Consider the following 27,131-nt stretch of genomic DNA (forward strand, 5'->3'; position numbering starts at 1 on the left):
CTGAGCCACGTTGCTTCCTAATGGTGGCATTTGTGAAGCGCTTACTCTGTGCAGAGCGCTGTTCTAAGCGCTGGGGGAGATACAGGGGAATCAGGTGGTTCCGTTTGAAGCTCACAGTGAATCCCCATTTTCCAGATGAGGTTACTGAGGCCCAGAGAAGTTCATTCATTCATTCATTCATTCATTCATTCATTCATTCATTCAATCGTCTTGATTGCGCGCTTCCTCGGGGCAGAGCGCTGGACGAGAGCCAGGGGAATCGGGTGGTTGCATTTGAAACTCAGTGAATCCCCGTTTTCCAGACGAGGTCACTGAGGCCCAGAGAAGTTCGTTCATTCCTTCATTCCTTCAATCGCATCGACCGAGCGCTTCCTCGGGGCAGAGCGCGGGACTAAGCGCTGGGAATGGCCAAATGGGGCCAGAGAGAGACAGAGAGAGAGAGACCCGTGCCTGCCCCAGGCCGGGCTGACTTGAGGGGCCCCCGGCGGCCCAGCGGCGGCGGAGGAGGCGGGCTTCGAACCCGTGACCCGCGCCTCCCCAGCCCGGCGCCTTTCCGCCGAGCCGAGCCGAGCCGAGCCGAGCCGAGCCGAGCCGAGCCGAGCCGAGCCGAGCCGAGCCGAGCCGAGCCGCCCCCCGCCCTTGGCCCGCCGGGGGCGGCCGTCCGTCGCCGTGGTGACGCGTGGGCCCCGCCCCCCGCCCGCCCGTGCCGGCCGGCGATTGGCGGAGCGGCGGGGGGGCGGGCGCGCGCGGCGGCGTCGGGCGCGAGGCGGGGCGCGCGCATCGGTGGCGGCGGCTGCGGGTCCTGCTGGCGTCGCGCTCCCTCGGCAGCCCGGCTCCGCGCGCTCCAGAGTCCCTCCCTCCTTCCTTCCCTCCCTCCCTGCCGCCCGCGCCCTTCCCGCCCGCCCGCCCGCCCGCCCTGCCGCCCCGGGACCGGCCGTATGATCGCCACACACTCTTCAATGAGTAAACATAGTCCTGTGAGTGCCGCCCGCGCCCCTTCCTTTGTCCGCACGCGCCCCTGCGCCCTCGGCCCGGGGGCCGCCGCCATGTGGCGTCGGCGGTTGGGGAAGGAGGGAGACGGGGAGGGCGGGAAGGAGGCGCCGCATAAAAGGGTCTTTGTGAGGCGGCGGGGGGCCCCGGCCCCGGCCCCGGCCCCGGTCCCCTCTCCCCGGTCCCCGGCCCGGCCCGGCCGCCGAGGCGGCGAGGGGCTGAGGGCGGGTCCCCCGGGGGGGGAGCGGCCGCCGCCCCCCGCCGCCCGCCCCCCGCATGCGGCCGCTCCTTGCCGGGCGGGTGGACGGACGGATCCGGTGGGTGGAGGGAGCCGGGGGGGAGCCGGGCCTGCCTGCCTGCCTGCCTGCCTTCTCTTTCCTTCCTTCCTTCCTTCCTTCCCTCCTTGCTTCCCCTTCGAGGGCTGCGGGCCCCGGGCCCGCACAAAATGGCCTCGCCCCACCGCGCCGTCCGACCCCGTCATCGCCGCGGGGGCGACCGCCGCCCTCCGCCCTCCGCCCTCCGCCCTCCGCCCTCCGCCCTCCGCCCTCTCTCCCTCCGCCCTCCGCCCGCTCTCCCTCCACCCCCCTTGGCCTTCCTCGCACGGACCCCGCTTTCCCTCTTCCCCTCCCCTTTCTGCCTTTTTCAACCCCCCAAGTCGAATTCTTTAAGCCCCCGAGCCCGGCGGGGGGCGGGGGGCGGGGGGCGGGGGGACTCCCTCTCTCTCTCTCTCGCCCAGTCGTCCCTTCCAAGCGCTCAGTCCAGCGCTCCCACTAGGCGCTCAGTAAGTAATCCTCCTCCAGCGCTCCCACCAGGCGCTCAGTCAGTAACACGCCGGAAGGAAGGGCTGTTTAGCCCGGCGTTGGGCGGGGGTGGTCCCCCTCTGTTGCCCGGTTGGGCGGTTCTGCGCTCTGCACCCGGTAGGCGCTCAGCAAGTAATACGCCGAAGGGAGGGAGGGAGGGAGGGTCCCTCTCTGTTGCCCAATTGTCCAGTCTGAGCGCCGAATCCAGCGGTCCCACTAGGCGCTCAGGAAGTAATACGCCGAAAGGGAGCAGTGCTTAGACTGGGGCCCATCGTTGGGCAGGGGTGGGCTCTCTCTCTGTTGCCCAGTTGGGCGGTTCTGCGCTCTACACCCAGTAGGTGCTCAGTAAGTAATACGCCCGAAGGGAGGAATGTTTAGACTGTGGGCCCGGCGTTGGGCCGGGGTGGGCCCTCTCTGGTGCCCGATTGTCCAGTCCGAGCGCTGAGTTCTGCACTGTGCACCCAGAGAAGCAGCGTGGCTCAGCGGAAAGAGCACGGGCTTTGGAGTCAGAGGTCATGGGTTCGAATCCCAGCTCGGCCACTTGTCAGCTGTGTGACTTTGGGCAAGTCACTTCACTTCTCGGTGCCTCAGTTACCTCATCTGTAAAATGGGGATTAAGACTGTGAGCCCCAAGTGGGACAACCAGATTCCCCTGTGGCTACCCCAGCGCTTAGAACAGTGCTCGGCACATAGTAAGCGCTTAACAAATACCAACATTATTATTATTATTAAGTAATCCGCCGAAAGGGAGGGATGTTTGGCCCGCGAGCCCGTCTTTGGGCAGGGATGGTCCCTCTCCGCTGCCCCATTGTCCAGTCCAAGCGCCAAGTCCAGCGCTCCCACTGGGCGCTCAGTAAGTGATACGTTGGAAGGAAGGAATGTTGAGACCGTGAGCCTGTCTTTGGGCAGGGGTGGGCTCTCTCTGTTGCCCAGTGCTCCCAGTAGGCGCTCAGTAAGTAATACGCCCGGAAGGGAGGAATGTTTAGGCTGTGGGCCCGTCGTTGGGCAGGGGTGGGCTCTCTCAGTTGCCCAGTTGTTCAGTCCAAGCGCTCAGTCCAGTGCTGCCAGTAGGCGCTCAGTAAGTAATACGTCAGAAGGAAGGAATGTTGAGCCTGTGGACCCGTCGTTGGGCAGGGATGGTCTCTCTCTGTTGCCCAGTTGTCCAGTCCAAGCGCTGAGTCCAGCGCTCTACACCCAGTAGGCGCTCAGTGGTAATAGAGAAGCAGCATGGCTCAGGGGAAAGAGCTCAGGCTTGGGAGTCAGAGGTCATGGGTTCTAATCCCCGCTCCACCGCTTGCCAGCTGTGTGACTGGGGTAAGTCACTTCACTTCTCTGGGCCTCAGTGCCCTCATCTGTGAAATAGGGATTGAAACTGTGAGCCCCACGTGGGACAGCCTGATCACCCGGTATCCTCCCCGGCGCTTAGGACAGTGCTTTGCACCTAGTAAGCACTTAACAAATAGCACCATTATTATTAATAGGCCGGAAGGGAGGGATGTTTAGCCTGTGCGCCCATCCGTGGGCAGGGATGGTCTCCCTCTGTTGCCCAATTGTCCCGTCCAAGCGCTGAGCCCAGCGCTCTGCACCCAGGAGGTGCTCAGTAAATAATACACCGGAAGGGAAGCACGTGCAGACCGTGAGCCCGTCGTTGGGCAGGGGTGGGCTCTCTCTGTTGCCCGGTTGTCCAGTCCAAGCTCTGAGTCCGGCGCTCTGCGCAGAGTAAGCACTCCATAAATAATTATAGTGATGGTATTTGTTAAGCGCTTACTCGGTGCAAAGCACTGTTCTAAGCGCTGGGGGAATACAAGGTGATCAGGTGGTTCCACAGGGGGCTCACCGTCTTCATCCCCATCTTCCAGATGACGCACAGAGAAGTTAAGTGACTTGCCCAAAGTCACATAGCAGACCGGCGGCGGAGCTGGGGTTAGAACCCACGACCTCCGACTCCTAAGCCCGGGCTCTTGCCACTGAGCCGTGCTGCTTCTCCAAATAAATAAATACTATGGAATAAATAAATAAATTCATTCATTCATTCGATGAATGAATTCCCGCTATCGGAGAGCGGGAGGAGCGGTGGACCTTATCGACTGCCGCCCTACAAAACATAGGCTGCTTGCTGACACCCCCTGAGCCGCCCCGACCCGTCCCTCGATGGGCTGCGCCATGTTTACAGGGCTTGGGAACTCGTCTGCTCACCCTCCCGAGAACTGTCCGCTGAACCCGGGCTTGGGAGTCAGAGGTCGTGGGTTCTAATCCTGGCTCCAGCCCTTGTCCGCTGTGTGACCTTGGGCAAGTCACCTCGCTGCTCTGTGCCTCGATGACCTCATCTGTAAAATGGGGGGTTAAGGCTGTGGACCCCACGTGGGACAACCTGATTTCCTTGTATCGACCCCGGTGCTTAGAACAGGGCTTGGCACATAGTAAGTGCTTAACGGATACCACGATTATTATCGTCATGAGCCTAGACCTCCCCATCGCACATCCAGGTCCGCTGATGTGGGGCCTCGTTCAGGGTGTCCCACCTGAAATGACGGCGAAAAGCCACCACCACACTGACTTCCCCAAGAGGAGACAGGTGCGAGCCGGAGCGGAGGTGGGGAGTTAGTGCTCCCGGGGCTGCCCATTTCACCTGACCCGCCGGCGGGATGGTAGTTTGGAAGACGAACCAAGAATATCGCTGTCTGTACTATTACAGTTTTTGGTGGCTTTTTTCGGCGGGGGGAGGAGAGCGGGTGACGATCGGAGCTTTTTTTGAGTGCTCGATGGGCTCAGTCATTTCTCTTCGTGAAGCGAATAGCTCGCTGGGTGCATTCTGATTTATTTTTCCAAGTTTACTCATTTATGCTATCACCGGTCTTCAAAATTGCACGCTGTCCCATCTTATCCGGGAACCCTCCCCAACGATACTCTGTATACTTGAATGATTTACGGGGGTCGCATATCAAATGCTGTCTCTAATAGTAAAGTACAATCTCCCCTGTAAGGAAATCCACTTAACCCTAAGGACTATTTTGGGCATTCCACCTAACCTCCAGAGTCGTGCCTCGAGTTAAAGACTTCGACCTACGGTCGCCTCAATTTTGGACCCTAAATCCCACGCCGCAGAAGGATCCCCCATCTGTGTGCTTTTGGACAGCTACACATCTGTAACGTTCTGGTGCTTTACACTTTTTGGCGAGGCTATGTACTGTATATGGTATTTGCGCTCTCAGGGGTTTACGTGCCGTTTTGCTCTTTTTAATACTCCATCTTCTACTGCTTCGTTTATTTTATAGTTCACCCATACACATGTTTTCGTAGGCATGGTATTCATAATGGTGGTATTTGTTAAGCGCTTACTATGTGCAAAGCACTGTTCTAAGTGCTGGGGATGGATACAGGGTGATCAGGTTGTCCCTCGTGGGGCTCACAGTCTTCATCCCCGTTTTACAGATGAGGGAACCGAGGCACAGAGAAGTGAAGTGACTTGCCCAAAGTCACACAGCTGGCAAGCGGCGGTGCGGGGATTGGAACTCATGACCTCTGACTCCCAGGCCCGAGCTCTTTCCACCGAGCCACGCTGGTCTTTCGGTAGGGAAGACAAAACGATAAAATGGAGTTGAGGTCAAAGGCAAAGCATCCCCCTTAGAAACATCTTCAGGATGTCGTGAATTGTGAAGAAACACGGAGAATTTTCTGTTTTGCGGGGGGATGGGCAGGAGATTGTGATACACCGACTCCAGTGATGGTACTTTGCTAAGTGACTGTCAGTACAGGGAAAGTTGCTCAACAATTCATGGCAGGCAATGTTGACCCCCCGTCTTTGTAGGCCTTTGAGTTAGTCCCCAACTCTCCTTAAAACCACTTAAAACCAATCATTTAGATTGCCTTCTCAAGCAATCAATCAGTCGTATTTATCGAGCACTTATGTACAGAGCACTGTACTAAGCACTTGGGAGAGTCCAATCCAGCATAATTAGCAGTTACGTTCCCTGCCCAAAACAAGCTTACAGTCTAGAGGAGAAAGACAATAATATGATTAAGTAATTTAGAATACTTGTAAAAGAGACGTACGTAATTTCTGTGGGGGGGGGGGAGGGGAGTGAGGCAGATATCAAATTTCCAAAGGAAGCAAAGGGAATTCTTAGAAGAATTTCCCGCTGCCTGTTGGCAAGAGTGGCGGGGGTGGGGGTGGCGGGGAACGGACTACCATGGTGCACTTTTCCTAATCCTCTCTCAGTCCTTGCCCTGATGCTTCCCCATCCTTCCCCATCGCCTTTTGAGGGAAGAGTCATTGTTGAGATGTTTTTGCTTAATTGAAGAAACAGTGGAAAATATAAGGTGAAAAAAAGAGTAGGCTTAAACCACCCTTTTTTAAAAAAAAAACAACACCTGTGACATTACAGCCTTAGTAGAATTACTTATGCTCAGTAAAATTAACACCAAATTTTCACTTCTGTTTTCCTAACTCTTCAACCTGGATGAGCTAGTAGTGAAAATGAACGGAAAGTTAACACAGAGGAGAACATAAAGAGGCCTAAACCATCCACTCCCTGAAAAAATTAAGATTGTCGTGTTTTGAATTTTGTTTATTGGTGGTAGCCGCCATTCCAACCACTAATAACTTCTTAATGGGAAGTAGTATTTTCATTATTTTAGCAACGTGGCTCAGTGGAAAGAGCACGGGCTTGGGAGTCAGAGGTCGGGGGGTTTTAATCCCGGCTCCGCCACTTGTCTGCTGTGTGACCTTGGGCGAGTCATTTAACTTCTCTGGGCCTCAGTTAGCTCATCTGTAAAATAGGGGTTAAGGCTGTGAGCCCCATGTGGGACAACCTGATTACCTTGTATCGACCCTGGCGCTTAGAACAGTGCTTGGCACATAGTAAGTGCTTAAAAATACCACAGTTGTTATTATCAGCCTAGACCTCCCCATCACACATCCAGTTATCAGGTGTGTGATATTTGGTAGGGCAGAGGGCCATTACACCTGAAATTAGTGGTTTGGGCGGTTTCTGAATAGGTAGAAGTGTTTTGTAATTTGCTGTTTTTACCGAGCACCTACTGTAGGTGGCACACTGTACTGGAGGAGATAGTAGAAAATTACCCGATACCTGTCCACAAGGAGTTTACAGTCTAGCAGGGTACACAGGCATAAGATGACTTAGAATTGGGAGGAGATATTTAAGCAGGATGTGTGAAACAATGCGTACAAAAGTACAGTGAAAGTAGAGAAACTCCCAAAAGAGTTTGTCCCTATTACTAACTAAAGCTGTAAGTGCTCTGCTGATGCCCTCTTGATATGGAAAGACTACTTTTAGGCTTTAGAGGTAGGTTGTCGTCTGAAATCTGGCCTTCCTGCAACTTTATAGAATGTTGTGGCCCAGCCGTCTTAATCATTATAAGAGATTATAATGGCAATTAGCAAGTTGAGGGAAGTTTTACCAACTTCTGTCATGGTGTTCAGCACAGCTGACTCGTCCAACTGAACCGACCAGAATTAAGACCGAGATGTATCGCAGATTCCCTGTCAGAGGTGGGCAGAAATACAGCTCGTGAGATGGATCCAAGCTGGCAGTGTATTGGCTGAAGTACAGCCACTTCACCCACAGTGAGCTCTATAGTATCTGCCTCCAAGCTCGCCAGACCCGTCGGATTCCCCTCACACAAACCTAAACTCTTTGTCGCAGTATGTTGGGATCGCCAACGTCCGTCTACGGCTTACCTGAAGACTAATCTGAACTGCCAAGGCTGGCTACCCTTTATGGTTCCAAATGCCCCCCCCCCCCCGCCCAAAAACACACACAAGCGCACATGCTGGGAGGACCCAACAGCCAAAACAGTTGCTCTCGTCTACAGGATCTGAACTAGAGCTTGTGCTGACCAGCACAAAACCACTACCTAAGCCATTTGGTTTCATCTCACTTTAGAGTATGCAAACTAGCTAGAAACTCGAGACTTCCTTTGCCAGACTCATCATGTATTAATAAGTGGATGAAAATGTGGGGGAGTAATAGGAAAGAATCAGTGATCAGAACACCTGCGTGTAGGGCATCCTTAAGGTAATACAGTTGAATGTGTGGCCAACGATTTAGAGTAGTTGGATTACAGTCTTTTTTAGAAAACATTACTCGTGACCTGGGTTATGATGGACTTGTTTCTTTCCCTTTCTAGTGTTTTTCTGACCCTCTGAGTGTTCATCCCTCTACTTCATCCTGTTGTGGAAAAGGATCTGTGGTTCTCTGCTTCCAACCTAAACTCTGTGGTTTTTGTGTGTCCCCAGTATCTGATGTCGTGTAGGGAGTTAGCTACCAGTGTTCTAAGGGCTATGGATCCCACCACAAGGACCTGTTCTCGGTCATCTGTCTTCCTGCACCTAGAAGAGATGGAGTTGAGGCTCCGAGTTAGCTGAATGGGACTGGGGGAAGAAATGGCACAAGTCTTTCAGAACTCGTTTTTGTTTTTACATTTTTGTTTGTTTGTTTTTGTTAGAACTTGTTGATGAACTAGGGGATGTTCCCCTGACAACCCATGTCTTTGGCTGTGGCATGTCAAAAGAAACAGTTGTGCACCTGTGTCAGATGCTGGCGTAACTACTGAACCTTTTTCTTAAATTCTACAAGAATGCAAAACTCTTCTTATAGAAGAACCGGATAATCAATCAATCTGTTGTATTTCCCTGCAGAGCGACAGTCCTAGGACAAATACAATACAGTGGAGAAGCAGTGTGGCCTAGTGGAAAGAGCAAGGGCTTGGGAATCAGAAGACCTGCCTTCTAATCCAGGCTCTGCCAATTGCTTACTGCGTGACCTTGGGCAAGTCACGTAACTTCTCTGGTACTCAGCTGCCTCATCTGTAAAATGGATTCAAACCTGTTCTCCCTCCTACTTAAACCGTGAACTCCGTGTAGGACAGGGATTCTCCAACCCGATAAATTTGCATCTACCCCAGTGCTTAGAAAAGTGCTTTTACACAGTTAGCGCTAAACACACACTACTAAATAAGATAGAGTTGGTAGACGGGATCCCTCCCAACAAGTTTACCTCCTAGATGGTATATCTAGCTATCTATCTAGATGGATAGATATCTCCTTATCTTCATCTTTGACTGTCCATTACTATGGGAAACTGGGCTGCTCAGGTGTCTCTGGGAGACTGATCTGTTGCCCGAGAAAGTTGGAGCAGCCCTAATAGGTCATAGAGCCCTTGATATTGTCCCTCCCAAGAGATCAGCTAGTCACTTTTTTTTTTTTTTTGGTGGGATTACAGCCCCTGATAAGCACAAACATCACTGAATTTAGGAATGTTTTAAATCTGTACCATGTTCATTTTTATCCCCCACCAGACTGTAAAATCCTGAAGGGTACATTTAAAAGTCAAGAATTTGTAAACCACAGGGGGTCTAATACAGTTCTGTGGAACGTGGGAATTCTCAGAGAAAGAACAATGAAGTAGCATTTAAAAATGCAAAGGTTAATTTTTTAATTTATCCTAGTGAGTAAACTATTAGGGACACAGACTTGTGAAGCCTGAAACCTCCCCATTTGCTTTCTAAATTTAATGTGTTTGTATTTGCTGAAAGGTTGTTTTTTTTGTTTGTTTTTTACTCTCCGTGGTAGTTAGGAACACTTGAAAATAGCTCGATTCATATTATTTGAGCTTTGCTGTGCTGCCTGTCTGACCTTTTTAAATATAGAGGTGCATGACTGTCCTGCCAGCTCATTCTTTTTAAAGTACTGGATTTTGACGAAATCTAACCAGATTCCATTTGAACCTGAATTTCATTCTGTTGACACCGAGTGCTAAGTCTTGGGAAAGAATAGAATAAAGGATGACCGAAACACAGTCCCTGGCCCTTGGAGGGCTCACCATCTCAAACTTTTGTGAAGTCTTTTTTTATTGAAGTATGTAGAGGCTAATCATTAAATTCCTACTTACTGTCCTCCCAAATCCCACAATCAATCTATCAATCGATAGTATGCCTGGTCTCCTTACCTCTTAAGATTTTGAGCCCTGTGCAATATTCATTCAGTCGTATTTGATTATGTTATATATGCTCCTGTGCTTAACAGGCCTTGACATAGTAAGTGTTTAATGAGTAGCAGAGTTGTTATTCTTAGACCTGATCCCTAAGCTTGAGTTTATAGTAAAATGGGTGGATGGTAGACATCGAAATAATTTCCATGTAGGTGGAAGGAGAAGAGGATGGGTATAAGAGCTAGTGTTTTAGTGGAGTATTTATGATCTCCATAAATGCTATGGGAGGCTGTAAGTATGGGTGTGGTGGTGCAGAAGTGGCAGTTCAGGGTAATAATATGGAGAGAAGAGAGGATTTCAGAAGGACTCTGAAGAGGAGGGGAGATGTGGTCTCTCATTTAAAGAGGGTGGGAATGCTTAGTTATTAGGTATACTGCATTGAAAAAGTGGTATAAAAGATGATTTTTGGAATTTTATGTTTACAACTGAAATGGTGGTAAAAGAATACTCAGATTTAGACAGCCTTACTCCACAATTTAAAAGATGCAGAAGAAGTGTAACTTCAGAAATGCTTTTAGTTTTTTAGAAGGACAGGGATCTCAAAGTTGGATTTTTAAGCAAGTCCTGAGTAGATATTCTCTATTTGAAAGGCATGACTTGCTTCGCGGTTTTTTGTTTTTCTTCAGCTTGCCTCCCAGGCTGCATTATTATAATGAAATCATAAATTACACCAGTGAATGCTGAAAAATGGGCTTAGCCCTTCCAACCCCAGACCTTGGCCACTTTCATCCCATATTCCAAAGTAGCCTTGCGCTTAGTGGTTGCCGCTCTTCTGGGGTCTTGCGCTGGCCCCAAGCTCCTCTTCCTTTCATGGCCATTTCTGCTTCATTGAGGGATGGGGTGGTTTGCGGGAGCCCAGGAATTTGGAGTGTTGGTGAGGTGCCGAGCAGTGACCTCTGAACGGCCTCAACCCAAGGGCCCAGCCCACTTCCCTCTTGGCCTCTCCTCTCACTTCCCTTTGGCCTGACTTAGTAACATTACATGTTTGCCATTATGTCAAAGTCTACCTCAAGCTCCATGAAATGGGTACTTCACACTATTAAAATGTAAAAAAAACTGGTGTCTCCTTGACCAAGCAGTCTTCATTTTAAAATTGAAATCAGCTAAAAATGTTTTTCTTCCCTCTCTTCCCCCCCCCCTTTTTTTTTTCTTTACAGCAGTTCTGTGGTGTTCTTGGTCACACATTTATGGAGTTTCTGAAGGACAGTGGAGACTACTGCCAGGCACAGCACGACCTCTATGCAGACAAGTGAACTGTAGAAATTTATTATTACTCCACCAAGAAGCCCCCTTAAGAGCGGTTAACCTGGATAAGAAGTGTTAAATTGAAACTGGCAGAGCATTTTTACAAAGGAGAATCTGACCTGGATGGGGTAAACCTCAGTGCACTGCCTTTCCTTTGCCTCAGTATTACTGGATCGAAGAATTGCTGCTTCTTGTTAGGAGATTCATTTCATTTCCCATTGTTCCAACTTCCTCCGTAAGGCACTGAGAAGTTCAAGTGGAGTAGAGTGAAGCAGACTCCGTTTCTTTATATCATTTCTCTATTAGAATTTTTAAATCCTTTGTAATCTTGTTGCGCATCTAACTAAATTAACATGGCTCGAATGAACCGTCCAGCTCCTGTGGAAATCACCTACAAGAACATGAGATTTCTTATCACACACAACCCAACCAATGCAACCTTAAACAAATTTATAGAGGTAAGTTTGGTAGAATCTCAAAAAAAAAATTTAACTCCTTCCACTTTCACGGGTAGCAACTGTATTGTTCTCTTTTTAAGGACTTTAAAATGTGATGTCTGTTCCTTTTCATGGTCATCGATGTCATTTAGACATGAATGTTTACATATTCATGAAAATAAACTGGACATGATTAAACAATGTTATCACTTTAGAAAAAAAATGGTACAATTACCAACTGTGTATCCTCGGTGTGGTATAATGCTCTGCACCCAGTAAGTGCTTAACAAATTCCATTCTACTGCATGCTTATTCTGTGCACAAGTGATCAATAAGTACTGTTGATTCTCATGAAAAGCACTTTTCAGCTTTGAATAAAGTATCCCTAAACTGAATTTCCATTCTGTTTAAAAGGTCACATTTATTTTTTTATAAAAGATTTAACACTTTTAAGTGTCTCATTCTCACAGAGTCCTAAACTTCAGTGATCATTGTTGCTAAACTAAAACATTAATTCAGTTAGAGGGAAGCCATTTCCTCAGTAATCAATAAATATGGCTTACATAATTAAGTATTGGCCTCCCTAATTTCTGCTTTTCTAATGACAAAAAAAGCAGCGTGGCCTGGTGGATAGAGCAAGGGCCTGGGACTCAGAAAGAGCTGGGTTCTAATCCCTGCTCCCCCACGTGTCGACTGTGTGACCTTGGGAAAATCACTTTTCTTATCTGAAAAAGGGGGATTTAAGACTGAGCCCCATGTGGAACAGAGACTGTATCCATCCTGATTAGCTTGTATCTATCCCTGCACTTAGTATCGCATATAATGTTTAACAAATGCCATTAAAAGAAAATTCACTGCCTCAGTTTCCTCATCTGTAACATGGGGATTAAGACTGTGAGCCCCACGTGGAATGTGTTCCACGTCCAACCTGATTAGCTTGTATCTACCCTAAGTGCTTAGTACGGTGCATGGCCCATAGCTCTTAAATACCTTTTTTTTAAAAAAAAAATCCACTCAAAGTAGTGTGGCTGCAGGACAGATACATCCGTGCATACACTCTTTAGCTTGCAACTAGTGTCTGGTTCCAACCAATGGAAATTTTAATCAAAGTCTCCATGCCAGACCCAGTCTTGCACCTAGAGAAGACAAATGGCTTGGTCTGTGTATGTCCCACCTACTATATCAGTTAGGGTAAATGAAAATATCCACTGATTTTATTTTTTCAAAACTGACACTACTCTCAGCTCAGAGCTTTTCTCATTTTGAGAAACTAGCATGGCTGAAATTGATTCTAAATGTATAGTATTTAGAATTTACAGTATATAGTATACAGTATATAGAATTTACAGTACAAGTGGCTCTACATGAGAAGAGGAATTTAATTCTTTAATTTCATTAGGACAAGGATTAAAAAAAGGCTCACAACTAAAAAATCATGAACGATTTTGTGAGCCCCTACTACCAGCCATGTGGCGTCAAGCATCTTGTTGAGGGGAAAGTGCTCTATTCATCCCCAAAGTAGGTAGTAGTAATGCCTTTTTATTAAGTGCTAACTGTGTACAGAGCATTGTACAAAGCACTGGAGGGACTACAAAGGTGGGAAGTAGACATAGATACAACGTGTTTTTAACTGTGATTGATTTCGTCAAGACATCCCTTTGAGGTAGGAAGGGGCAGGCTGATTCTCCGTATTAATTAACAAGTCATTTCTTGCCTTTTTCCCTTTAAAATGAAAGTACTTGAAAAACGGAGGGTCAGTGAACTGGCAATTAAATTTCTAGCCCATTAGAAATTTGTTACCAAATACTGTTTCATTGTAGCATATGAAAACAATCACCATTCCAAATATTTATTTAAGAGTTTTATGAACTCGGTAATGGTTATTTTGATACCACAGTAGAGAATATTCTGAAGCAGATGTTCTTTGTGTCATCTTCTTTTTTTTTTTTTTTAAAGGAGCTTAAGAAATACGGAGTTACCACAGTGGTCAGAGTCTGTGAAGCCACCTATGACACTGCTCTTGTGGAAAAAGAAGGCATTCAAGTTCTAGTAAGTGGTTTGAAATCATGTTTTCTCCAAACTCGTTAGTAAATTTTCACTTATGAGCTCTGTTAGTATTTCACCAAAAATAAATGTGTGGAAACAACTTATGGATCCAAGTCACTTTGGAGAACTAACTGAGAGGCTAACATTTGATTCTTTTTTTTCCCCCCATTGAGGTAATTTATACATCCCACGTAATTGAAAAAAAATCCCCATCTCTTGCCCCAGTCCTCAAATCTTGTCTTATGCCCTCGAGTCGTCTCCGACCCACACCGACACCGTGGACTCATCTCTCCCAGAACACCCCACCTCCATCTGCAGCCATTCTGGTGGTGCTTCCATAGAGTTTTCTTGTCTCCTTCCTCCTTCAACTTGAGTCTCCACCCTCGACTCTCTCCCATGTCACTGCTCCCCAGTACCGGGGAGTTTTAACTTGAAGCAGATTGCCTTCCACTCGCTAGCCAGTGGCCAACCTAGCAGTGGAGTGGGTAGGGCTTTGATTGACTCTCCCTCCCATAGTCAAGACTGGTAGAGTACTGGAATCTCTCCAGGCGTAACCCTGAGAGGGGTCTCTAATCTTAGCCTCATTATTTAATAGTACAGGATATTCTTTATTCTGCAAGGTTCTTGAGTAAGTATAAAATACAGATAGTGTTTTTAATTGGGGACCTTAAATTGATGTTTTCATTTTGTCACTTAAACATACCATTGAAATATAAATGATCCCTACCTAATTGGAGACATTTTGTGAAATTGAGTCATTTTGGGGCACTACAATATTAAGACGGGTCACTTGGAATAGGCTAGATCTCCACTTAACCTTTTTTTTTTTTTTTGTACTAATCATTAAGGAGGGTCATGAAGGCTGTTTTTTTACTCAGTACTGATTTGGGAGCTAGGTGGAACAGTGTGGCTTGAAATGCAGAAACACATCCTTTCCAGACAAAAATCCGTTCCCTTTTACTTGATTGGCATCTAGGAATGGAACTTCCCCAAAATCACATGTACTGCATGCCTGCTGTGTATGGAGCACTGAATTGGCAATTGAAGTTGTTACTAGGCTGCAAGCTCCTGGTGGGCAGGGAATACATCTGCCAACTGCTTTGAATTGTACTCTCCCAAGTGCTTATTACAGTGCTCTGCACACAATAAGTGGTCAAATAGCACAGTGGATTGAAAACACATGTTCTCCTTGTCTTTTCGGGCAAGTGAAGACTGCAGCAAGTTACGGCCACTGCAAGCACAAAGGCTGTGGTACAGCTGTGCATGTGCAGTGGTGTCATAGATGCCCAGAAGGCCCCGTGTGCTCCATGGGACTAGTCCTCTTATTCTATATTAAAAATGGTTCCTGCGTTCTTGTCTTTTTATGGTTAAGTTGGTCCATGTTTTGACTGTTTTGACGGCTTTAGTACAACCATCTGGTCCATTATAATTCTGCTCTTTTTAAATAACAGTAATGTATTAAGCACTCGGTGTCAAACACCATTGTAAGTTCTGGGATAGATACAAGATAATCAGGTTTGACACAGTCTGTGTCTCACATGGGGCTCACAGACTAGGAGAACAGGTATTGAATTCCCCATTTGCAGTTGAGGAAACCGAGGCACAGAAGACAAGTAACTTGCGCAAGGTCACACAGCAGGTGCGTGGCAGAGCCGGAGTCGGCCAGATCCTCTGACTCCCCCAGTCCTTTGCTTTTTCCACTAGGCCACCCTGCTCTTGACTTCATTCAATAGTATTTATTGAGTGCTTACCATGTGCAGAGCAATGTACTAAGCGCTTGGAATGTACAAATCAGTAACAGAGACAGTCCCTGCCCTTTGACGGGCTTACAGTCTAATCGGGGGAGACGGACAGACAAGAACAATAGAAATAAATAGAATCAAGGGGATGAACATCTCATTAAAACAATAGCAAATAGAATCAAGGCGATGTACATATCATCAACAAAATAAATAAGGTAATGAAAATATATACAATAGAGCAGACGAGTACAGTGCTGAGGGGATGGGAAGGGAGGAGGGAGGAGCAGAGGGAAATGGGGGGAAAAGAGGGTTTAGCTGCAGAGAGGTGAAGGGGGGGCGGGAGAGGGAGTAGAGGGAGAAGGGGAGCTCAGTCTGGGAAGACCACGCAGAGGAAGTGAGCTGTAAGTAGGGTTTTGAAGAGGGGAAGAGAATTAGTTTGGCGGAGGTGAGGAGGGAGGGCGTGGCCCAGGGGTCGACGGGATAGGCGAGACCGAGGGACGGTGAGGAGGTGGGCGGCAGAGGAGCGGAGCGTGCGGGGTGGGCAGTGGAAAGAGGGAAGGGAGGAGAGGTAGGAGGGGGCAAGGTGATGGAGAGCCTTGAAGCCTAGAGTGAGAAGTTCTTGTTTTGCGTGGAGGTTGATAGCAACCACTGGAGATTTTTAAGAAGGGGAGTGACGTGCCCAGAGCGTTTCTGCAGGAAGATGAGCCGGGCAGCAGAGTGAAGAGTAGACTGGAGCAGGGAGAGAGAGGAGGAAGGGAGATCAGAGAGCAGGCTGACACAGTAATCTATCCGGGATATTACGAGAGCCTGTAGCAGTAAGGTAGCCGTTTGGGTGGAGAGGAAAGGGCCGATCTTGGCTATATTATAAAGGTGAGACCAGCAGGTTTTGGTGACAGATCGGATGTGTGGAGTGAACGAGAGAACCGAGTCAAAGATGACACGAAGGTTGAGGGCCTGAGAGATGGGAAGGATGGTCGTGCTTTCCACAGTGATAGGAAAGTCTGGGAGAGGACAGGGCTTGGAAGGGAAGATGAGCTTAGTTTTGCTCATGTTGAGTTTTAGGTGGCGGGCAGACATCCAGGTAGAGACGTCTTGGAGGCCGGAGGAGATACGCGCCTGAAGGGAGGTGGAGAGGACGGGGCAGAGATGTAGATCTGTGTGTCATCTGCACAGAGATGATAGATGAAGTGAGAGCGAATGAGTTCACCGAGGGATTGAGTGTAGATGGAGAACAGAAGAGGGCCAAGAACTGACCCTTGGGGAACCCCAACAGTTAGATAATGGAAGGGGGAGGAGGAGCCCGTGAAGGAGACCGAGAATGACCAGCCAGAGAGATAAGAGGAAAACCAGGAGAGGACTGATTTCGTGAAGCCAAGGTGAGATAAGGTGTGGAGGAGAAGGGGATGGTCGACAATGTCAAAGGCAGCTGAGAGGTCGAGGAGGATTAGAATAGAGTAAGAGCCATTGGATTTGGCAAGAAGGAGGTCATGGGTGACCTTAGAGAGAGCAGTCTTGGTAGAGTGGAGGGGACGGAAGCCAGATTGGAGGGTGTCCAGGAGAGAATGGGAGTTAAGGAATTGTAAGCAGCGAGTGTAGACGACTCGTTCTAGGATCTTGGACTTGATATTCCACATGAGTTAAGAGTGTCTGTCTTGCTAGACTAAAATCACAAGTGGGTCAGGCACTCTGCCATACACCCTCCATTATTCAAAATCTCAATGTGAGAATTATAAATGTTGTATTACCGTACTTATTGAGGGCTTACTGTGTGCAAGACTGTCGGCCTCTTGTGCCCTCTTGTGCAGGAAATATCTCCTCTGCGTGGTTCTCCGAGCATGTTGCAAGGATGTTTCGCAGATGCATAGAAGTCCCTGTGTGCCCAGTGAGACTACATGTTTTAAGAAGACTCAGAAAACACTTGACTGTGATATGGCTTCTGTATGTCCATGGCTGTTAGGTTGGCCACATTTTTTCCCCACGTGATTCACGATTAAAGTGTAGCAAAACTCACGAAAATGACTTCCTTTTGGTACGTACCCTCTGGATGAAAGAGCCTGGAAGTCAATCTCAGGTTTCATGCATTTGTAATCTGTTTAATTCCTTAGAAGCTTTTAAAGTAGAAGACAGTTCAGATTAGCAGCTCTTATTCCATAGCCAAGAAGTAACCTGGCTTCTACCTTGATTTTGCCTGGTGATTGTTGTTGAGTGCCTGTTCTGTTTACTCTTGGTTTAATTGGGTTCCAGTGTTCCTCTTAGCCCAATTTGTCTTGATGTTCCTAACACCTTTAATTGCCTGTTGACTTGACCTTACTCTTGGAAATAAATAATCTTGCAATTACCCCACCTAAAGAGGTAACACTTATTAGGCACTTTTGAGTTCCCTACCAATCACTGGAGGGAATGCAATAAAATCAATTGAGACAATCCCTGGTCCCCATGGGGTTCACAAACTCAGTGGAGAGGTCAGATTTATGTAACAGTAAGAATCACTATCCCAGGTATTGAATTGATTGCCAAAACGATGCGATGCTGAAGTTAACTACAACTTGCGGGTGTGGGATTTTCATATATTGAGCAGAAGAAGGAGGTCTTTGCCATCAGGAGACCCCTAGATAGTCTCAAAGGCCAGAGTCTGAGTCTAGGCTAGCCACCAGAAGTTGGTAGAGATAAGGTCTTAAGCAGGCGTTTTCAGTCCATCAGTCAGTGGTGCATACTGTGTGCAGAGCACTGTCCAAGCACTGAAGAGAGTACATTACAACAGTTTTTTTTTAATGGTATTTGTTTAAGCACTTACTATATTCCAGGCACTGTACTAAGCACCGGGGTAGAAACAAACTCATTCGGTTGGACACAGTCCCTGTCGCACATGGGATTCACAGTCTTAATCCGCATTTTACAGATGAGGCCCAGAGAAGCTGTGACTTGCAACGGTCACACAGCAGACCGATGACAGAGCTGAAATTAGAACTTGGGTCCTTTTGACTTCTGAGCCTGTGCTCTATCCAACAAAGATACTGAGGTAGTAGGCACATTCCCTGTCATCAAGGGGCTTAGTGTAGAGGAGCAGCTAACATTCTGAAATCTGCTCGTTGAGGGCAGAGAATGTGTCCACCACCTCTGTTAATGTTGTTACATTGTACACTTCCAAGCTCTGAATACATACAGCCCTCTGCACACAGTAAGTGCTCAATACATTTGATGGATTGATTCTTGTCTTAAGGTACCCTTAGAAGCCCCTTGAATCAATGTTTTGCCTGAATTTTATTTCATTATTCCTTTTTACCTTAACTGGGAGCTATTCCTTTCCCTTTTGCCAGATCGTTTGGTCCCTACTACAGTATGAGCAGGGGAACTTTGTGCTTACAAGAGTAGTTCTTTTAAATATTTTTCCTTCCCAAAGATAGTTGTCGGTCTCCCATTCTTGTCAATTTTAAACAAAATTGTTTCTCTCTCTCCCCACCCCCCTCCCCCATGTAGCTCTATCAATTTGACAGTCTGTGGCCTTTTATTTGGATCAAATTCACACCCATCTCATCTTCTGGAGTTTTAACGTGTTGCTTTGTGGGTTGCCTACCTTTCTAGGAGTCTAAACTAAATTTTCCATTTGAAGGAACAAGAAAAATAGACCACCATGCTTTCATTTGTTATGAACAAGACGGAGACCTGATACCTCAAGCTCCTTATAGAATTTCTGCCATAGGTTTTTTTCTTAAGTAAAACAAGTTTGCTATCTTTTCAACATCAGAATAAGTTAGTGTTGTTGTTGTTGTTGTTGTTCAAATTTGATTGCACTAATGTGTTAGGTGAATAAAGCATAGTATGTTGTAGTGGAAAAAAATAAGCTAATGGCTGTTAGAGTCATTTTTCTCATTTTCCTGTTCCAGGACTGGCCTTTTGATGATGGTGCTCCACCATCGAATCAGATTGTTGATGACTGGCTAAATCTGGTGAAAACTAAATTCCGTGAGGAACCCGGCTGTTGCATTGCTGTTCACTGTGTGGCAGGTCTTGGGAGGTAAATATAATTCTTAAAATTTAATTGTGTGAGTTTACAAGACTTATTTCAAGAAATATTGAATAGTTTCCAGATTTACAGATCATTACAAAAGAAGATTAGTATTCACTTGTACTAAATTAACATCAGATTATTTCTTAAACTAAAAATTAGCATGTGCATTGCACATTCAGCCGTACTGCATAATGTCACCATGCTGTTAGGTGTTGGTCATTTCAACATTGGTCGTATTTACTGAGCGCTTACTGTATGCAAAGCACAGTACTAAGAGCTTGGGAATGTACAGTACAGCAGTTGTAGCAGAGTGGTTCCTGCCCATAAGCATTTACAGTCTGGAAGGGCAGACAGACATTAATATAAATTTCTTGTGTCCTTCAGAGCACATCCAAAGCTGAGGTCTTGTTCGTATCAACCAGCTACACCTAACTTTCCTATCACAGTTGACAATCGGCGTCCTCCTGTTCAGAACTTGCAATCTTGGCATTGTCCCTGATTCCTCTCTTTGAATTCTCACATCCTGTTGGATTTTCCTTCACAACAGTTCCTGGATTTGCCTATTCCTCTCATCCAATCAGCTACATACTGTCCTAGGAATCCCATCTCAGCTTGACTGCGATATAGTCTTCTCACTCATCTCTGCCTCCAGCCTCTCCACCTTTCTAAAACATTGCTCTGAATGCATCTCTCTACTCCTCAAAAACCTCCCATCGTTGCCCATTCCTCTTCCACATCAAGTGGAAACAACCCGTATTAACTTTTTAAAAATGGTATGTGTTAAGAGCTGACTGTGCCAGTCACTGTAATAAGCACTGGGATAGATACAAGCCAGTCAGGTGAGACAACAGCCATGTCCCCACATGGGACTCACAGTCTTAATCTCCATTTTACAGATGAGGTAACTCAGGCACAAGGAAGTTAAATTACTTCACCCAAGTCACACAGCAGCCAAATGGTGGAGCCGGGAGTAGAACTCAAGTTCCCTGATTCCCAGTCCCATGCAATTTCTACTAGGCCATGCTAGTTCTCGAGTTACTTTGAGGTACTGAATACAATTTCCCCACAAATCAGTAGTGTTTATTAAGCATTTACTGTGTAGAGTACTGTTTTAAGTGTCGGGGAGAATACAGTACAATGGTGTTGCCAGACCTAATCTCTACCCACAACGGATTTACAGAATAGAGGAAGAGGCCAACATTAAAATAGTTCACAGGTAGAGAGAATAGCTGAGTCCTCTAATCATTGCTCCTCTCCCACTGCACCTCATTCTGTTCTCTCTTGCAGTGATTTCTTGCTCCCATATCATCCCCAGACTCCCCCGGCAGTTACATACAGTTATACTCTATTTGCTTCCCCCTCTAACTTATTTTGGGTCTGTCTCCCCTGCTAGATTGTCTACTTCTTATGAAGGCAGAGACCATGTTCACTGACAGTGTTGTATTCTGTCAAACATTTAGTTCTGTGCTTTACACACAATTAGTACTTAAATTATTTTGATTAACTTATAGGCACTAGCAAATTGAGATGTCACTGGCTTTCTGAATTTGCACCTCACTACAGAGTGCTTGACGAGCCTCATGTGCCTACATATTGGTTAGAGCAAGCAGTTAAAACAAAGCTACATTTTGAACTAATTGAGTCTGACAGAGCATGTGCTTTCATTACAAGTTTTTGCTAGAATATGGTAGCAGAACTGGGTTATTCTTCAGACTCTGCACATCTAGATGTTAGAATGATTGTCCATATGTTTGCAGGTTGAGCATGGAATAGTAGTAGTTTTCCTTAATACGTGCTGCTTCAAAAATGGAATCCCCCTAACTGTAAAATTTTGAAGATGGTACAGACTTTGCAGGTACCAGGTAGCTATACAGAGAAGTGACTTGCCATATCATTTATGAATTATATAAACAGACTTCTAAATCCTGATTTTCCTAAGTAGTTTATCAGCCCTTGTGAAGCAGATCTATTGGGTGTTTCTGTAATACTGCCTTGGCTTTGCCGAGAAAAGATAGGTGACTGTATGTTGTAACTGGAACCCAGAGAAGTCCTCTTGTCTTTCAAACATTAATGTAGTAAATAGTTCACTGTTCTTGAGTGGGGTGAAAAGTTTATGCTCAAAGTGCAGTGAAGCTCACACTGAAGTTGATGATGTTAGTATTTGTTAAGCGCTTACTATGTGCCGAGCACTGTTCTAAGCGCTGGGGTAGACATAGGGGAATCAGGTTGTCCCACATGGGGCTCATAGTCTTAATCCCCATTTTACAGATGAGGGAACTGAGGCACAGAGAAGTTGAGAGTTTGGGGTTGGGGGAGGAATATTGGGATGTAAATGCTTGTGTTTAATCATTAACATGATTTTATAGTGAAAAAGAAGATTGAGTAGAGGATCAGCAATAGGAGGCTACAGATAGACACCAGTGATATTTTATAAACTTCTTGAGGGCAAAGATTTTTTTCTCTCTATCTCCCCCCCTCCCTCCCCCCACCCTTGTGCTATTAATTTGAACAGAATTCAAATTCCAGCATGCCAAATGGTATAGATTTAGTATTACTAACTTTGAGTCTTCAATTAAAGAGTATTTTTGAAACTTTTGGGTAAACGAAACATGTACCTAGAACATTCCAGTAATCCGATCTTGGCTAAAATTATATTAGATATTCTTTCTCCCAATTTGCCAGTGATAATTACATAACTTTCACTCATCCGCTAGTAGCTTATTCTGAATCTTCAGAATAAACCCTCTGCAAAAAACATTTTTCAGAGTTTGATTTAGAGAAGCAACGTGGCCTAGCGGAAAGAGCACAGGCCTGGGAGAAGTTCACAATTGTAATTTAACAATTTAACATTTACCAAATAGAACTATACTGCCACCTGTTTTTGCAAAGCCATTCTTTTTTGTGTAGGCATAACTATAACTGAAGTTATTTTAATTTTTAATACATTAGAAATGTCAGGTCAAAAATGGAAATGGAAAGTTAAAACCACAAAACCAATTTGAAATGATATTCCACATTATGAATTAGCATTTAAGTAAATGGAAGAAATGAAAGCCAAACTTTTTGGTGTCAGTCAATCAGTGGTATCGGGGAAATGAGGATTCTTTGACTTAGCTCTGGGGAAATGTTTTTGTCCTTCCTTTAATTGTTATTAAAACTTCTCTCAATAGAGCTCCTGTGCTAGTTGCCCTCGCTCTAATTGAAGGAGGAATGAAATATGAAGATGCAGTGCAATTCATAAGGCAGTAAGTATCAAATTTGTTCAGTTGCTTTTTCAGTATAAATATTTAAAAATAAGAAATTCAGTGCATCTGAAACTGAGACACTAACGGTTTATATCCCTCTGATTCTTACCGTATGCTAAACACACAAGCCAATGAGGATTATTAAATGGAACAAAGGTCCTGTCCCATAAGAGGCTCACATTCTGAGGGAGGACAGGCATTTTATTTGTAATTGACAGATGGGGAAACTGAAGCACTGATATAAAAGTGATTTGCCAGGTCACACAGCAGGCAAGCGAGAATGAAAACCCAAGCCTTCTGGCTTCCAGAGTCATGCTGTTTCCTTTAGACCACACTGCCTCATCCTCTCCTCCCTTCCCCCAGGACAACTTCTGAGATCTGAAGACACCTATCCACTTTGCAACCAGCTTATGTGGTTTGTCATTTTAACTTCTCTGGTCCTAGGGGTGCCCCATTTAAGATGCTGACCTCTCCCAATTCCTTAAGAATACCTTAAGAATGTGGTTTACTGTTATCATTGCAAGGAATTTAAAATAGGAGTGTGGCATTGAAATATTTGAAGATCCTTACTGCTTTTGTTTTAAAGGTATACTTTGAGATGTGTGGTTTTTGTTGGGGATTGGCTTGGGCTATTCTTGTTGGCTAAACTTGGGTAACAAGCATTTTTTTTACCCACCCAGTTAAACTTTTCCAGAGTTTCAAATATCGGTGAGGATATTCTTGTTGCTCTGTCCACCTTTTGGTCACTTCATTTCTCCTTGCCTAATTTCTGCTGGGAAAGATTTCAGGTCCTAGTAAAAGAAATTAGCGTCAGCATTTTCTTCTTTTAGGGAAGTTTTCTCCAATCTCCACCCCTGTTGTGTCATGTATGTTTGCTGAAGACCCAAGTAACCCAAGTTTTTTTAACATTTCAAATGATAAGTGACTGCTTTCAGAGTAGCCTTTATTTTACTGTTACTTAGTTTATATATTCACATGTGAAGGCCCATCAGTCATTCAGTGGTGTTGAGCGCCGCTGTGTCAGAGCAGGGAACCAAGCACTTTAGAGAGTACAGTATAAGAGTTGGTAGACATCCCTTTCCTCAGGAGCTTGCAGTCATCCTACCCTCAATATTATCTGAGCATGTCACTTGGGAAAATCCTCCTGAAGATCACAAAACTGTGAAAATTATGGTTCTGTAAGCTGTCAGCGAGCAGTTAAAATAAAGAAGCTCCTTTGGTGATAGAAGGGAAAAGATCTTGCAAGACCAGCTGTGTTACAGTTGAGTGCTTTAATAATCTCTAGAGCCCTTAGTTAGGCTGTAAGCTCATTGTGGGCAGGGAACATGTCTACCAGCTCTGGTGTATTATGCTCTCCCAAACACTAGGTAGAATGCTGTGCACACAGTAAGTCCTCAGTAAACGCCATTGTTAATAATGATAATGATGGCTGCCAGGGCCCAAGCCTTCAATGCCATTAGGGCCTTGATGTTATTCTTTGAATAGCTCTCTATCAGACTAGCCCTAGTGTGGTCTAAAGTGATTCTGGCTGTGCATTACTAACCATCAGAATTGGAGTAAAGGCAGTATCTTTCCATGCTGGCATTGCAGCATTTCGGAACCTTAGATTCAGTGATGTGAGGAGTGTTAAAGTGTCTCCGAAGAAGTGTTGCCGGGTCTCTGAGATTAAATCTTTTATTTGTGAAGAGAGGTATGCTCTAAGGGCTGCAGAGATATCTCCGATTTTGACCTCAGTAGCCTATGAGGTGCCTCAACTTTGGCATCCTGTTACATGCATTGTACGTTTCTTGGCCTGTTCTTTTCTAAGGTGTAGGCTTTGTGCATCCCTGTTGCCAGACTCTGAAAGATGCTCCATGTATATGCTGCTTGTTTCACTGCAGCAGACGGATTCTAAAAGAAAATGTGCTAGTTGCCAATTTGGGGTATTTACTCTAGGTTGTTTACAGTCCTAGACCACAAATATCAAGGTATCTCATGCCAGAAATGCATCCAGTTCTCGCTCAGTTATCCATACCAATGCCAAAGAAACAAAAATGGAATCAGCGCAAACATGCCATTGATTTTTGAAAACTTTTTTTTCCTTGCTTCCTCCTCCCCGTATATACTCAGCCATGATGGTGACAGGGAGGGCAATAAAAAACAGAATATTCAGTATCTGTGACTTCTCTTGTAAATGAACAAGGAAATAGTAATACAGTGGGTTGTATACAGACATTGGTGTCACAAGAATCCGTGACTGAAAGTAGCAGTATGTTCAAGAAGCAGTATGAGAAGCAGCGTGGCTCACTGGAAGGAGCACGGGCTTTGGAGTCAGAGGTCATGGGTTCGAACCCCGGCTCTGCCACTTGCCAGCTGTGTGACTTTGGGCAAGTCACTTAACTTCTCGGTGCCTCAGTTCCCTCATCTGTAAAATGGGGATTAAGACTGTGAGCCCCACGTGGGACAACCTGATTCCCCTATGTCTACCCCAGCGCTTAGAACGTGCTCGGCACATAGTAAGCGCTTAACAAATACCAACATTATTATTAAGAAGAATTTGGATAAATTCATGGGCTATGGGTTTATAATGTAGGCTTTACATCCCCAATCAATCCATCATATTTACTGAGGGCTAACTATGTGCAGGGCACTGTACTAAGTACTTGGGAGAGTACAACACATTCCCTGCCCACAATGAGTTTACAGTCTTGAGGATGAGCTTCCGTTAGACTAGTGTTCCTCCAGATGAGTCGTTTAGCTCTGGTAGAGAATACTAAACTGAATGGATAGATCATTAGTTTGATCCAATAATAGCAGTTTTTATGTCATGTGTTAAGGTTCAGTATGGTGAGTGTATTCTTTTACTCCACACTGACTACCAGTTGATTTTCTTTTTCACGGTTTTTGACCTGAAATCTGTATTCTGGTTTAGTCAGGAAAATGAAATCAGAAAACCAGGCCTGTCACAGGTTGGATGAGATGTTGAAATATTGTGAGACCTGTCTTGCATTTAAGTACATTTTACATTGGATGACTCCTTATAAAGAACATACCAATTTGATTTTTGTTCTCAAATGTGATAATTTCCCCCCCACACTTTTATAACTGGTAAGTAAGCGTTTCCAAAATGTAATTTCTTTTTTTATTTCCCTTTCAGAAAGCGTCGTGGAGCCTTTAATAGCAAACAACTTCTGTATTTGGAGAAGTACCGTCCTAAAATGAGACTGCGCTTCAAGGATTCTAATGGTCATAGAAATACCTGTTGCATTCAGTAAAGCCGGGCTGCCTATACTATTGCCTTGGAAGCAGATTGGAAATTGAAACTTGAGGCAAATTATGTACATAATTGCCAACTTGTCCTTGTTGAATTATAGGCCTAATGAAGCTTCCTTAGGAGTACCGAGAACAAACTTACAGGCCACAAGCTTGGCAGAAATGCAACTTCTGTCTAGGTTAACATCAACCTGTCCAGATACTTAGTAAAAGATTCCTGCTGTTCAGCCTTTGGAGCTTCTTGTTTATCGTTTGTATCAATTGAACCTGAAATCATGCAGTTTTGAGTTCTAAATCTCACTTACCCATTACGAGAGTCTTGTCCATAAATATGAATTGTAGAGGGATTAGGTGCCAAAATATCCAGCACAATACTCGCATATTTTGCATTATATGGTGTAGTTGCTTGGTTGTCAACTAACTAATCTAGACCCTACATGGCTCCTACTCCTTCAGTCATTTCAATATTGAAGATAGGGCCTGTACGGTAATCTGCCTGCTCACTATATATGTTTACATCTCCCACAATCGCACTAGAGTATCAGGATTTGCACAACCATTCTTTTTGTTGGGTTTTTATTCAGTCTTACCGTGATCTTTTAATGTCTTTTCGTAAAACTGTTTAATTTTGTGCTATTAAGGAAACCTGCATTTAAAAAAGACCATAATCCTCTGGTTGAAAAGTCATGTTCGAATCTCTACTTTATATTGTACAGAAGCACACAAAGTCTTTAATGTCTCCAGACAAAAAGCCTTACAGTTAATTTAATGTTAGCACTCTATGGTGCAACTTAACAGGGAGGGACTGAAAAGAATGGGAGGGGGCTATTGATATTTCTAGTAAAATGTTGCCTTTGTCTTGTGCAGGACGTATAGAATATGCCCTTTTACTTTGGTAAATATTTTTTTAAAATGTAGAGATGCTTTGTTATTGTAGCTAAAATGATTCTTAATCATAAAATTTCAGAAAAATCTTGTAATTTCTTTTATTGTACCTATTGAGAGTTGTTTATCAACTATTGCTTTGTTGGAAAGTGTGATTTTTTTTTTCCCTCTCTTTCGCTCCCTCTCCTTCACTCTCCCCATTCCCTTGAGTTTCTGCTATGAACTGAGCAGACCTAATATTTTGTATGCCTTTTGAGCTGCGTAACTTAATATTTGGATACTTGATGATTTGTTTTATTATGTAATTGATAAAATGGTGGTGTGTATTAATGTTAGTTGATCCATATATTTATACTGTCTTGGGAATGTGTGGTTATAGTTCTGTGGGAGAATAATTTACCAGTGTTCACCAGCTTGTAAAATCTAGTGCGAAAGCTTAAACATCTAAATAAATACTGAAATGCATCT

The 27,131-nt window shown here is 45.3% G+C and overlaps 1 protein-coding gene across 3 annotated transcripts; it reads left to right on the forward strand.

The window, feature by feature from the left end:
• The first annotated feature begins 882 nt into the window (after positions 1-882).
• Positions 883-27,129, forward strand: PTP4A1 (protein tyrosine phosphatase 4A1). 3 transcript variants are annotated; one of them, XM_029067065.2, is made up of 6 exons: positions 883-977; positions 10,960-11,505; positions 13,441-13,533; positions 19,157-19,287; positions 22,452-22,526; positions 25,663-27,129. In XM_029067065.2, the coding sequence occupies exons 2-6, from the start codon at positions 11,401-11,403 to the stop codon at positions 25,778-25,780; spliced, it is 522 nt and encodes a 173-aa protein (XP_028922898.1). In that variant the 5' UTR covers positions 883-977; positions 10,960-11,400; the 3' UTR covers positions 25,781-27,129. The 3 variants fall into 3 exon arrangements, with proteins under 3 accessions (XP_028922898.1, XP_028922904.1, XP_039768239.1); XM_029067071.2 differs by having other exon boundaries at positions 902-977; positions 10,963-11,505; XM_039912305.1 differs by lacking the exon at positions 883-977 and adding an exon at positions 1,288-1,307.
• The last annotated feature ends 2 nt before the right edge of the window (positions 27,130-27,131 follow it).

This window comes from Ornithorhynchus anatinus, chromosome 1, assembly GCF_004115215.2.
Source record: "Ornithorhynchus anatinus isolate Pmale09 chromosome 1, mOrnAna1.pri.v4, whole genome shotgun sequence".
Lineage (NCBI taxonomy): Eukaryota > Metazoa > Chordata > Mammalia > Monotremata > Ornithorhynchidae > Ornithorhynchus > Ornithorhynchus anatinus.